Raw genomic sequence first — 13,682 nt, 5'->3', positions numbered from 1 at the left:
TTCTAAATTTTCCTTTTTAAGGCATTGAATTCCTTCCCCAAATTCGTAAAGAAAAAAAAAATACTTTCCAGACATGAACATTCGACATATAATGAAGAAAGATTTAAAAGAAAAAAGAAAAAAAAAGAAAGATCAGATATGAAAAGGATCCAGTTTCTTGGACGTAAAAATAAGTTCTGTTAAGAAGAAGCAACGTTGTTATCCAACAGAATAGCATTCGGTCTCCTTTTTTGAAAATATAAACCGGGGTATTATTATTATTATTATTATTATTATTATTATTATTATTATTATCATTATTATTATTATTATTACTAACCAAGCTACAACCCTAGTTGGAAAAGCAAGATGCTATAAGCCCAAGGGCTCCAACAGGGAAAAATAGCCCAGTGAGGAAAGGAAATAAGGAAATAAATAAATGATGAGAATAAAATAACAATATATCATTCTAAAAACAGTAACAGCGTCAAAACAGATATGTCCTATATAAACTATTAACAACGTCAAAAACAGATATGTTATATATAAACAATAAAAAGACTCATGTCAGCTTGGTCAACATAAAAACATTTGCTCCAACTTTGAACTTTTGAAGTTCTACTGATTCAACTACCCGATTAGGAAGATCATTCCACAACTTGGCAACAGCTGGAATAAAACTTCTAGAATACTGTGTAGTATTGAGCCTTATGATGGAGAATGCCTGGGTATTAGAATTAACTGCCTGCCTAGTATTACGAACAGGACAGAATTGTCCAGGGAGAGATAAAATCCCCTTTACTCAGCTCGAAGCGAAAACATTCATTACATAAATAATGGGATATTTTTTTTCCCAAATAGAAAGTGGGATTCTAATGCAGATTGGAGTGGGAATGTTTGAGAATGTTAACATGGATGATATAAAAGTAAAATATTAATGTTACTTGAACAGAAGATAGCCATGGATCTCCCATGAAATACCTTCCAGAAATGTATTATCGTTCCCTAAATCCCATGAAATACTCTATAGAAATGTATTATCATTCCCTAAATCCCATGAAATACTCCATAGAAATGTATTATCATTCCCTAAATCCCATGAAATACTCTCTAAAAATGTACTATCATTCCCTAAATCCCATGAAATACTCTATAGAAATGTATAACCATTCCCTAAATCCCATGAAATACACTCTAAAAATGTACTATCATTCCTTTCACCTTAAATAAGAACCGGAAAAAGATAAAAATTCGTGATGTTCAACCTAAGCGATGGTGAAGAACCCGTCTCTGCAAATGTAGTCAAAGAAATCCATCAACGAAAACCAGCAAAGGAATTAAGTTAACGTGTATGGTTTATACACGAATGAGTCACCTTTCAGGATTAAGTGAATATGGCAGAAACTGTCAGCCTATCTTACAAGAAACTATAGTTTGCCGGTTAGAGTAAGAATGAATCCAACAACCTTAACTAAGAGGTTAACGTTCTCTGGTCTTGGGTAGTGCCATAGCCCCTGTACCATGGTCTTCCACTGTCTTGGGTTAGAGTTCTCTTGCTTGAGGGTACACTCGGGCACACTATTCTATTAATTTCTCTTCCTCTTGTTTTGTTAAAGTTTTTATAGTTTACATAGGGAATATTTATTTCAATGATGTTACTGTTCTTAAAATATTTTATTTTGCCTTGTTTCCTTTCCTCACTAGGCTATATTCCCTGTTGGGGTCCCCGGGCTTATAGCATCCTGCTTTTCCAACTAGAGTTGTAGCTTAGCAAGTAATAATAATAATAATAATAATAATGATATCCCATGAAATACTCTCTAAAAATATACTATCATTCCTATCACCTTAAATAAGAACCGGAAAAAGATAAAAAAAAAAAAGTGAAGTTCAACCTAAGAGATAGCGAAGATGTAGATCTAGTCAAGGAAACCCGTCAAGGAAAACCAGTAATGAAAATAAGAGAAAACATGTATAGCATATACCTGAATGAGTCACCTTTCAGGAATACTTGAATATTACAGAAACTTTCACCCAATCTTACAAGAATCTGTAGTTTGTGGGTTTGGGTAAGAATGAAACTAACAATCTCAACTGAGAGGTTAACGGTATACCTGTATTATAATAAGAGAAATGATTTTGATTGTATAAAACTCTACTGGGATCACACACATTATATCAGTTAATGTCATTCAATCTACGCACGATATTTTCCACTATTGGTCTTGATCAAAATAAGCCGAATTGAAATAAGTAACGTTACTAACAGTTGAACGTATTGTCTGGAACTTCTCTAATAACATCGTTATTAATAAAAAAAAAAAAAATGGGGAATGACACCATAGTGCAATATTAATGTTTTGGTACAACCGATTACCCGAAGTACGGAAGCATTCATTGTTAATTAAGGTGGAAAATTCAGGCTGTCCCAGGCAGACATGTGCACTGGCTTGGAATGTGCCTACAGGAAGACAGGTCTAAATGGGATATTAAGCCTGTTATAAATTTAATTACTTATGACGATACGATGATCTAGGTTCCTAAGGGAAGCATTCAGGTTGAAATATGTATATCAGCGATAATATTCTTGAATAATAAATCTTTTTTTTAATAGACGATACCTTTATAAAAATCATTTACGTAACTTTAAAGAATTTCGTTTGCTTTTATATATATATATATATATATATATATATATATATATATATATATATATATATATACATATATATATATATATATATATATATATATATATATATATATATATATATATATATATATATAAATCACTCATGGAAATGCTGATGGTTTTAATCTAAATAAATACAAGTAAATTTGAATAAATCCAGACTATAACTATTATACACGCATAAATGCTTTGCTCACAAATATTACATGACAAAATTCATTACCAATACTAATGAAAAAATGCATGCAAATTCACGCTACCCAACAAAGGGTACTACCCTACGCTCTGTACCATGGTATTCAACTGCCTTTGGTTAGAGTTCTCTTGCTTGAGGGTAAACTCTGGAGCACTATTCGATATCTTATTTCTCTTCCACTTGTTTCTTTAAATGTTTATAGTTTTTAAATGGAAGATCTATTTAAATGTTGTTACTGTTCTTAATATATCTTATTCTAATTGTTCATTACTTCTGCAGTTTATTTATTTCCTTGTTTCCTTTCCTTACTGGGCTATTTTTTCCCTGTCGGAGCCTTTGGGCTTATAGCACATACTGCTTTTGAAACTGGAGTTGTAGCTTAGCTAGTAATAATAATAAAAATAGTAATATCACAATACTCAGACAATGAATTCAAGTTGAACCCATCATGTCACATACTCAAAATCTAACTCAGTTGAAACCAAATACCTACAAAATCAAGCTACACTCATAAATGACCGTCAATTCAAGCTATTCTTACTAAAGCGAAAGAACTTTACTATAAAAAAGGATTAGAAATTAAATTTAATAAAATTATGTCAGTAAACACTGGACATGGTGCCCTTGAGCTACATTTTAACACAGAAACCAATATATTTCTACCCTTGACGATTGAAAGATAAATGAGAGCCGGAATTATTAATCTTGTTTATATATATATATATATATATATATATATATATATATATATACACATATATACAGTATATATATATATATATATATATATATATATATATATATATATATACATATATATATATATATATAATACTATATATATAATATATTATAATTTATATATTATATATATAAATATATTATAATTTATATATACTATATTAAATATATATATATATATATATATATATATATATATATGTCTGTGTTTATTCGTTTACATATATTTCATACATATACAGTATATGTGTATGTGCACTAATACAACGAAAGACTTAAATTTTTCCATTCGTGGCTATATATATATATATATATATATATATATATATATATATATATATATATATATATATATATATATATATACATATGTGTTTGTGTGTGTGTGTGCGTGTGTTATTTGGCCATACTCTACGTTTATAATGAATAGCCTTTTTCGGATCAGAAGATTTTATTTTCTTCCATCCTTGGCTACGAGAGTTTCTCTCGGTTTCTAAATGTTTGCAGCTATATGAATGAAATTTATGTAAAACTACGAAAAACAAAAGTTCCGAGGAGAAGCTGTCTTCGAATTCTGGACGCCGCTAAGACGTTGTCTATTCATTTTATATATATATATATATATATATATATATATATATATATATATATATATATATATATATATATATATATATATATGTATGTGTGTGTGGGTGTGTGTCTGTGTATGTATGTATGTATTTATGTGTGTGTTAAGGATTAATCAATGAAATATTGTGCATATAAGGACATACGTACATACTGTACATACATCATACACCTACCACCCGATGAGATGCTACCACTAGAAAGTTATTTGGTCCTTTGGCCAAACAGTATTTCGAAGAATCCAACGAAGTACTGTCCGGCCAGTCAAAGGACCAAATATCTCTCTAGCAGTAGTATCTCATCGGGTGGCTGGTGCCTTGGCCAACCTACTACTGACAAATATTATGATTATAAGCCAAGGAAGAATCTTATCTAAAACTGCAATTCAAGAAGAGGAAGGGAATTGTCTCTTTTACATTATATGTACATGTACAGTATGTATGATGTATGTACAGTATGTACGTATGTCCTCATATGCACAATGTAAGTCATTGATTAATCCTTAACACACACACATATATACATACATACACACACACACAAGAAGAAGAAGAAGAAGAATTATTATTCTAGCTGGAAAGGAGGAAAAAATGTCCTGGAGACCTGTTCTTGGAGTCGGCGATTCTAAAAATAGCTCCAGAAGTCTGAAAGTCTTCAGAATTCTTTGAAGACTCTCCTTCTCTTTTTTTTCAAAAATATGCTGATACGAGCCTCAGGATAGGTACGTATGATTATGGCTATGTTCAATCAAGAATTCGGTGTGTGGGTGAATATGATTGGTGAATTTGTTAGAGGAAAATACAACTGGCCTCAAAATGCAGCTTCCGTGATCCAAGAACGGAATACTGCATGCGAGGATATGACGTTATATCTTCAGGGACAGCTGCGAACTCTCCATGAGTCCTCGATCTTCAAATGGTTTTCATGGCTTCTCCCAGAGGCGCCGCATTTTGGAGACTGTAGTGCAGTAGCCTCTCAGGAGGGATTCCTCGGTAGGTGGCTGCAGCATTGTCCTTGGATTGGCGGCTTTTGGAAAGCCCGTGAGGAACTACGGGGATGTGAACTTGGATTGCAGCGAATGAAGGAAGAAGCTTTGAGATTCAACGACCAGTTAAAATCAAGATGGTTCGTCAGCAAACTTCTCCCTAAATTCGAGATCGGAGAATGGGAGGATATCCTTTCTCACGGTAACAAGACAATTTACATCGGTATGGCTGCTGCTGGCACCATATTCGGTGGAATTATGTGGGCTATGAGAAGGAGGGCTAAAGAAGGCGAAGGCGTTCCAGAATTGGCCGGAGAGGATTTCGCAACTGATTGTGTAGATCGAACGACTTTGTTGGAAAATCTTCAGGAGGAAAACTACAAGTTACACGGACAACTAAATGACTTGATAAGAGAAGTCGATGAAATGAATAGAGAGAAAGAGACGCAAGAAAAGCTGAAAGCCCAGAAAGAGGAAGAGTTACAAAAGCTGAAAATTCACTGCGATGAAAAAGATCTCCAGATGAAAGAACAGGAGGAGAAGCAGGAAATTCTTAAAACGGAATTGGAAGAAATTAAGAAGATCCACAAGGAGAAAATAGATCGACTGCAAAATGATTGCGTCCAAAAGGATCGCCAGATGAAGGAACATGAGAAGGAACAGGAAATTCTTGAAACGGAATTGGAAGAAATTAAGAAGATCCACAAGGAGAAAATAGATCGACTGCAAAATGATTGCGTCCAAAAAGATCGCCAGATGAAAGAGCAAGAAAAGTTACTGGAAATTCTAAAAATTGAAAATGGGGATATGAAGAAAGCTCAAAATCAGAAAACGGACCAACTAAACCAATTGAGAAGTCAAATAATTGAATTGGAGAGAGAGTTACAAGAAAAGCTGCGAGCTAAGATGGCGTCCGATTATGAAAATCTGAAGAAGGAGTGCGCCAACAAAGATGATCAGATAAAACGACAGGAAAGGTTACTGGAAATTCTTAGAACTGGGAATAAAGGACCGAAGAAAGTGCAAAGGGATCCAGTAAATAAATGGAAAAAGAAAGTAGATGAATTAAATGCAGAGAAAGAGGAGCAAGAAAAGCTGAAAGGTAAGATGGAGACGGATTACCAAAATCTCTTAAATGAATGCGCCAAGAAAGATCTTGAGATGAAGAAACAAGCAATGTTACTGGAGGTTCTTAAAAATGAAAATGAGGCAACTCAAGAACAAAAGGAACGATTGAGAGAAGAGGTAAGTAAACTGAAGGCCGAGAACCAGGCAAAAGAAGAGATGAAAGCTGAGAGGAATTCTGATCAAGAAAAGGAAAACGAGTCCGTGAAAAAAAACGTTCAGAAGAAGGAACAGCCGAAGAATGGGGAAATGAAAAGAGAGAGTAAGAAGGAAACGGGAAATAAACACGAAGATAAGCGGACAAAGTTATTAAAGGATGGATTATTAGCTCATGAAAATAAAAGGTTCGACGAAGCCATGGCCCTATTTACTGAAGCCTTGGCAATAGATACGGACAAGGACGAACAAACCGCTCTTCTGCATATCCTTCGGGCAGAAGCGAACGCAGCCTCGGGAAACCCTCAAGACATGGATATCATATTGGATTGTTGCCAAGCCATCGAGAAAGGTCTTCAAGGATGCAGATCGTACATGCTACGAGGGAAACACCTTCTCAAACTTGGCCTTTTCGACGCTGCCCAGAATGACTTCGAAGCTGCAAGAAAGGTAAGTGGATCTAAGGAATGTTTGAAATTCATAGAAGAGGCTAAGGCGCTAAAGAAGAAATGGGAAAGCCAAAGTCATTATGAGGTTTTGGGTGTGGCACAGACGGCATCTAGGGCAGAAATTCTGAAATCCTTTAAACGCTTGTCCATGAATTTACATCCGGACAGACACCGGGACAAACCCGAATTCATACAGGGGGCATTCGAGGAGAAGTTCAAAAAAGTGGTTAATGCTAAAATTGTTCTGATGGATGAACAAAGCAGGAGGACATACGACGCAGAGTTTCAACGACAACGGCCGAGGCAACAGCCAGGGCAGTGGGACCAACGTCGCCAGAACTTCTATCATAAACCCGAAGGAAACCAATATCAGTACTACTTTTATCAACCAACGGGGGGACAATCTCATCAGTGGAATCATCCAGGGCACAACGGAACTGACTTTGGAAATATATTCGACTTTTTTGACATATTTTTCAGGATGTAAATGATCAACCCTTCCTGAATTATGAAAAAATAGAAAATAATAATAAAGAAAAAAAAATATAAAAACCAAAAATCCAAAAAAAGAATTAAAATCATAAAAGACAGAAAAAAAGGAAGTATTAGTTTTAGTTTACAAGTGTTTATGTGAAAGCCATTAGGAGAAAGTAGATGGACTATGAGAGGAGAGAAAAGGGACATTATAATTAGGAGGAAATATCCTTTGATGCAGATGGTACAAGCTTTACATCATCAGGTACAGAATGGACTCTGTTGAAAGGATCAAGTTGATGGATTATGAAAGATGGAGAGAAAATGGGACTTTTTTTTTTTTTTTAAGAGGATATATCCAGGAAGTGTTTAAGGGATGCTTGGCTCAACTACCCGGCTTGAAGGACGTGGAATACCCTACAGGACTTGCTCTGCAGAGGGAAAAACCTTGTCTTTTTCTAGTATGCTGTGCTCCCTGGTGGGGTCGTACAGGGGCTTTGTCAGGTGAGCAAACGGTCAGATATCTAGATCTATTCTTTCGGATACTAACCTTCGGGTGGTTCTGATGGAATAACCTAGAAGACTGGCTATGCAGAGGGGAGGAGGCAAGGTTCTTCTAGTATGCAGTCATGTTCTTATAGGGAGGACCAAAGAAATTAGGCTGGGGGGAAGAGCAGCAGCAGCAAGAAGAGAAGAATTTGCAAGAGAAGAAACAATTTCCTCGAAATATAAAACTATAAAATTCAAATAAAATTAATAAATACAAAGTCCAGAAAAAAAAGCAGCAGCAAGAAGAGGAGGAGAGGCAGCAGAAGCAAAAAGATTAAAACGTCCCCCCAAAATAAAAAAATTAAAATCCAAAAAAAAAATGTAAAAACTGCAAAATCTAAAAAAAAAAGCTGTAGCAACATGAGGAGGAGAGGAAGCAGAAGGAGAAGCAGCAGCAATAAAAAAAAAAGAAAAAAAAAAAGAAAAAAAAAAACATGAAATCTATGATATCCCCCAAAATTGAAAACTACAAAAAAAAAAAAAAAAAAAGAGAGAAAGGGAATAAGGAGCAGTATCAACGTGACGGGGAGAAGAAGCAGCAGCAGCAGCAGCAAAAAGATAAAAAAACAACCCAAAAAACTAAAGAACTATAAAATTGAAAAAAATACAAAATTTATAAAATAAAAGAAATGAAAATACTACAAAAATTGAAAAAAAAAATAAAAACACAAGTGGCAGTAGCAACATGAGGAGGAGTAAAAGCAAGGGGAGTAGCAGCAGCACCAAGAAGATAGAAAAAAAAATAAGTAAAAAAAAATTATAAAATCCCCAAAAATATAAAATCTATATAATCTAAAAAAAAAATAAAAGAATTTTTTTTTTTTAAGAAGGAAAAATCCTTTAATACAGAAGTACAAGCCTACATCAATGGATAAAGTACTAACTCAATTGGAAGGATCAAGTGGCTGGATTATGGAGGATGGAGAGAAAAAGGAACTTTTCCTTTGAGAAGCAAATATCTTTGATGCAGAGGTACAAGCCTACATCAATGGATAAAGTACTAACTCAGTTGGAAGGATCAAGTGGCTGGACTTCGGAGGATGGAGAGAAAAAGGAACTTTTCTTTTGAGGAGGAAATATCACGATGCAGGAGTACAGGCCTACATCATCAGATAAAGTACTAACTCAATTGGAAAGATCAAGTGGCTGGATTATGGAGGATGGAGAGTAAAAGGAACTTTTCTTTTGAGAAGGAAATATCCCTTGATGCAGAAGTACAAGCCTACATCAATGGATAAAGTACTAACTCAGTTGGAAGGATCAAATGGCTGGATTATGGAGGATGGAGAGTAAAAGGAACTTTTCTTTTGAGAAGGAAATATCCCTTGATGCAGAAGTACAAGCCTACATCAATGGATAAAGTACTAACTCAGTTGGAAGGATCAAGAGGCTGGACTTCGGAGGATGGAGAGAAAAAGGAACTTTTCTTTTGAGGAGGAAATATCACGATGCAGGAGTACAGGCCTACATCATCAGATAAAGTACTAACTCAATTGGAAAGATCAAGTGGCTGGATTATGGAGGATGGAGAGTAAAAGGAACTTTTCCTTTGAGAAGCAAAAATCTTTGATGCAGAAGTACAAGCCTACATCAATGGATAAAGTACTAACTCAGTTGGAAGGATCAAGTGGCTGGACTTTGGAGGATGGAGAGAAAAGGGAACTTTTCTTTTGAGGAGGAAATATCACGATGCAGGAGTACAGGCCTACATCATCGGATAAAGTACTAACTCAATTGGAAAGATCAAGTGGCTGGATTATGGAGGATGGAGAGTAAAAGGAACTTTTCTTTTGAGAAGGAAATATCCCTTGATGCAGAAGTACAAGCCTACATCAATGGATAAAGTACTAACTCAGTTGGAAGGATCAAGTGGCTGGACTTCGGAGGATGGAGAGAAAAAGGAACTTTTCTTTTGAGGAGGAAATATCACGATGCAGGAGTACAGGCCTACATCATCGGATAAAGTACTAACTCAATTGGAAAGATCAAGTGGCTGGATTATGGAGGATGGAGAGTAAAAGGAACTTTTCTTTTGAGAAGGAAATATCCCTTGATGCAGAAGTACAAGCCTACATCAATGGATAAAGTACTAACTCAGTTGGAAGGATCAAGTGGCTGGACTTCGGAGGATGGAGAGAAAAAGGAACTTTTCTTTTGAGGAGGAAATATCCCTTGATGCAGGAGTACAGGCCTACATCATTGGATAAAGTACTAACTCAGTTGGAAGGATCAAGTGGCTAGACTTTGGAAGATGGAGAGAAAAAGGAACTTTTCTTTTGAGGAAGAAATATCCCTTGATGCAGGAGTAAAGGCCTACATCATCGGATAAAGTACTATCTCAGTTGGAAGGATCAAGTGGCTGGACTTTTGAGGATGGAGAGTAAAAAGAACTTTTCTTTTGAGAAGGAAATATCCCTTGATGCAGAAGTACAAGCCTACATCAATGGATAAAGTACTAACTCAGTTGGAAGGATCAAATGGCTGGATTATGGAGGATGGAGAGTAAAAGGAACTTTTCTTTTGAGAAGGAAATATCCCTTGATGCAGAAGTACAAGCCTACATCAATGGATAAAGTACTAACTCAATTGGAAAGATCAAGTGGCTGGACTTTGGAGGATAGAAAGAAAAAGGAACTTTTCTTTTGAGGAAGAAATATCCCTTGATGCAGGAGTACAGGCCTACATCATCGGATAAAGTACTAACTCAGTTGGAAGGATCAAGTGGCTGGACTTTGGAGGATGGAGAGAAAAAGGAACTTTTCTTTTGAGGAAGAAATATCCCTTGATGCAGGAGTACAGGCCTACATCATTGGATAAAGTACTAACTCAGTTGGAAGGATCAAGTGGCTGGACTTTTGAGGATGGAGAGAAAAAGGAACTTTTCTTTTGAGGATGAAATATCTTTTGAAGCAGGAGTACAAGCCTACATAATCAGATAAAGTACTAACTCAGTTGGAAGGATCAAGTGGCTGGACTTTTGAGGATGGAGAGAAAAAGGAACTTTTCTTTTGAGGATGAAATATCTTTTGAAGCAGGAGTACAAGCCTACATAATCAGATAAAGTACTAACTCAGTTGGAAGGATCAAGTGGCTGGACTTTGGAGGATGGAGAGAAAAAGGAACTTTTCTTTTGAGGAAGAAATATCTTTTGAAGCAGGAGTACAAGCCTATATAATCAGATAAAGTACTAACTCAGTTGGAAGGATCAAGTGGCTGGACTTTTGAGGATGGAGAGAAAAAGGAACTTTTCTTTTGAGGAAGAAATATCTTTTGAAGCAGGAGTACAAGCCTACATAATCAGATAAAGTACTAACTCAGTTGGAAGGATCAAGTGGCTGGACTTTTGAGGACGGAGAGAAAAAGGAACTTTTCTTTTGAGGAAGAAATATCCCTTGATGCAGGAGTACAGGCCTACATCATCGGATAAAGTACTATCTCAGTTGGAATGATCAAGTGGCTGGACTTTGGAGGATGGAGAGAAAAAAGAACTTTTCTTTTGAGGAAGAAATATCCCTTGATGCAGGAGTACAGGCCTACATCATCGGATATAGTACTATCTCAGTTGGAGAGATCAAGTGGCTGGACTTTGGAGGATGGAGAGAAAAAAGAACTTTTCTTTTGAGGAAGAAATATCTTTTGAAGCAGGAGTACAAGCCTACATAATCAGATAAAGTACTAACTCAGTTGGAAGGATCAAGTGGCTGGACTTTGGAGGATGGAGAGAAAAAAGAACTTTTCTTTTGAGGAAGAAATATCTTTTGAAGCAGGAGTACAAGCCTACATCACCGGATAAAGTACTAACTCAGTTGGAAGGATCAAGTGGCTGGACTTTGGAGGATGGAGAGAAAAAGGAACTTTTCTTTTGAGGAAGAAATATCTTTTGAAGCAGGAGTACAAGCCTATATAATCAGATAAAGTACTAACTCAGTTGGAAGGATCAAGTGGCTGGACTTTGGAGGATGGAGAGAAAAAAGAACTTTTCTTTTGAGGAAGAAATATCTTTTGAAGCAGGAGTACAAGCCTACATCATCGGATAAAGTACTAACTCAGTTGGAAGGATCAAGTGGCTGGACTTTTGAGGATGAAGAGAAAAAGGAACTTTTCTTTTGAGGAAGAAATATCCCTTGATGCAGGAGTAGAGGCCTACATCATCGGATAAAGTACTAACTCAGTTGGAAGGATCAAGTGGCTAGACTTTTGAGGATGGAGAGAAAAAGGAACTTTTCTTTTGAGGAAGAAATATCCCTTGATGCAGGAGTACAGGCCTACATCATCGGATAAAGTACTATCTCAGTTGGAAAGATCAAGTGGCTGGACTTTGGAGGATGGAGAGAAAAAAGAACTTTTCTTTTGAGGAAGAAATATCTTTTGAAGCAGGAGTACAAGCCTACATAATCAGATAAAGTACTAACTCAGATGGAAGGATCAAGTGGCTGGACTTTTGAGGATGAAGAGAAAAAGGAACTTTTCTTTTGAGGAAGAAATATCCCTTGATGCAGGAGTACAGGCCTACATCATCGGATAAAGTACTAACTCAGTTAGAAAGATCAAGTGGCTGGACTTTGGAGGATGGAGAGAAAAAGGAACTTTTCTTTTGAGGAAGAAATATCCCTTGATGCAAGAGTAGAGGCCTACATCATCGGATAAAGTACTAATTCAGTTGGAATGATCAAGTGGCTGGACTTTGGAGGATGGAGAGAAAAAGGAACTTTTCTATTGAGGAGGAAATATCTTTTGAAGCAGGAGTACAAGCCTACATAATCAGATAAAATACTAACTCAGATGGAAGGATCAAGTGGCTGGACTTTTGAGGATGAAGAGAAAAAGGAACTTTTCTTTTGAGGAAGAAATATCCCTTGATGCAGGAGTACAGGCCTACATCATCGGATAAAGTACTAACTCAGTTAGAAAGATCAAGTGGCTGGACTTTGGAGGATGGAGAGAAAAAGGAACTTTTCTTTTGAGGAAGAAATATCCCTTGATGCAAGAGTAGAGGCCTACATCATCGGATAAAGTACTAACTCAGTTGGAAGGATCAAGTGGCTGGACTTTGGAAGATGGAGAGAAAAGGGAACTTTTCTTTTGAGGAAGAAATATCCCTTGATGCAAGAGTACAGGCCTACATCATCGGATAAAGTACTAACTCAGTTGGAAGGATCAAGTGGCTGGACTTTGGAGGATGGAGAGAAAAAGGAACTTTTCTTTTGAGGAGGAAATATCCCTTGATGCAGGAGTACAGTTGGAATAAAGTACTATCTCAGATGGAAAGATCATGTGGCTGGACTTTGGAGGATGGAGAGAAAAAGGAACTTTTCTTTTGAGGAAGAAATATCCCTTGATGCAAGAGTAGAGGTCTACATCATCGGATAAAGTACTAACTCAGTTGGAAGGATCAAGTGGCTGGACTTTGGAAGATGGAGAGAAAAGGGAACTTTTCTTTTGAGGAAGAAATATCCCTTGATGCAAGAGTACAGGCCTACATCATCGGATAAAGTACTAACTCAGTTGGAAGGATCAAGTGGCTGGACTTTGGAGGATGGAGAGAAAAAGGAACTTTTCTTTTGAGGAGGAAATATCCCTTGATGCAGGAGTACAGTTGGAATAAAGTACTATCTCAGATGGAAAGATCATGTGGCTGGACTTTGGAGGATGGAGAGAAAAAGGAACTTTTCTTTTGAGGAAGAAATATCCCTTGATGCAAGAGTA

General features: G+C 36.2%; 2 protein-coding genes across 2 annotated transcripts in view; one reads left to right on the top strand and one right to left on the bottom strand.

Moving 5' to 3' along the window:
- Positions 1-13,682, bottom strand: part of Dpp10 (Dipeptidyl peptidase 10) — a 140,587-nt gene that overhangs the window by 92,611 nt on the left and 34,294 nt on the right. The gene's annotated exons all lie outside the window — the stretch shown is intronic.
- On the top strand, positions 4,972-7,440 carry LOC137630916 (trichohyalin-like). The gene has a single exon (XM_068362451.1). The coding sequence runs from the start codon at positions 4,972-4,974 to the stop codon at positions 7,438-7,440; it is 2,469 nt and encodes an 822-aa protein (XP_068218552.1).

Source organism: Palaemon carinicauda, chromosome 39 (genome assembly GCF_036898095.1).
Source record: "Palaemon carinicauda isolate YSFRI2023 chromosome 39, ASM3689809v2, whole genome shotgun sequence".
In the NCBI taxonomy this organism is placed as follows: Eukaryota; Metazoa; Arthropoda; class Malacostraca; order Decapoda; family Palaemonidae; genus Palaemon; species Palaemon carinicauda.
The sequence above is the reverse complement of the archived record's forward strand: the minus strand, read 5'-3'. Positions and strand labels throughout refer to the sequence as shown.

Bases quoted from the DNA above. Each gene is read 5' to 3' on its own strand.
- LOC137630916 (XM_068362451.1), top strand. From the start codon at position 4,972: ATGGCTATGTTCAATCAAGAATTCGGTGTGTGGGTGAATATGATTGGT.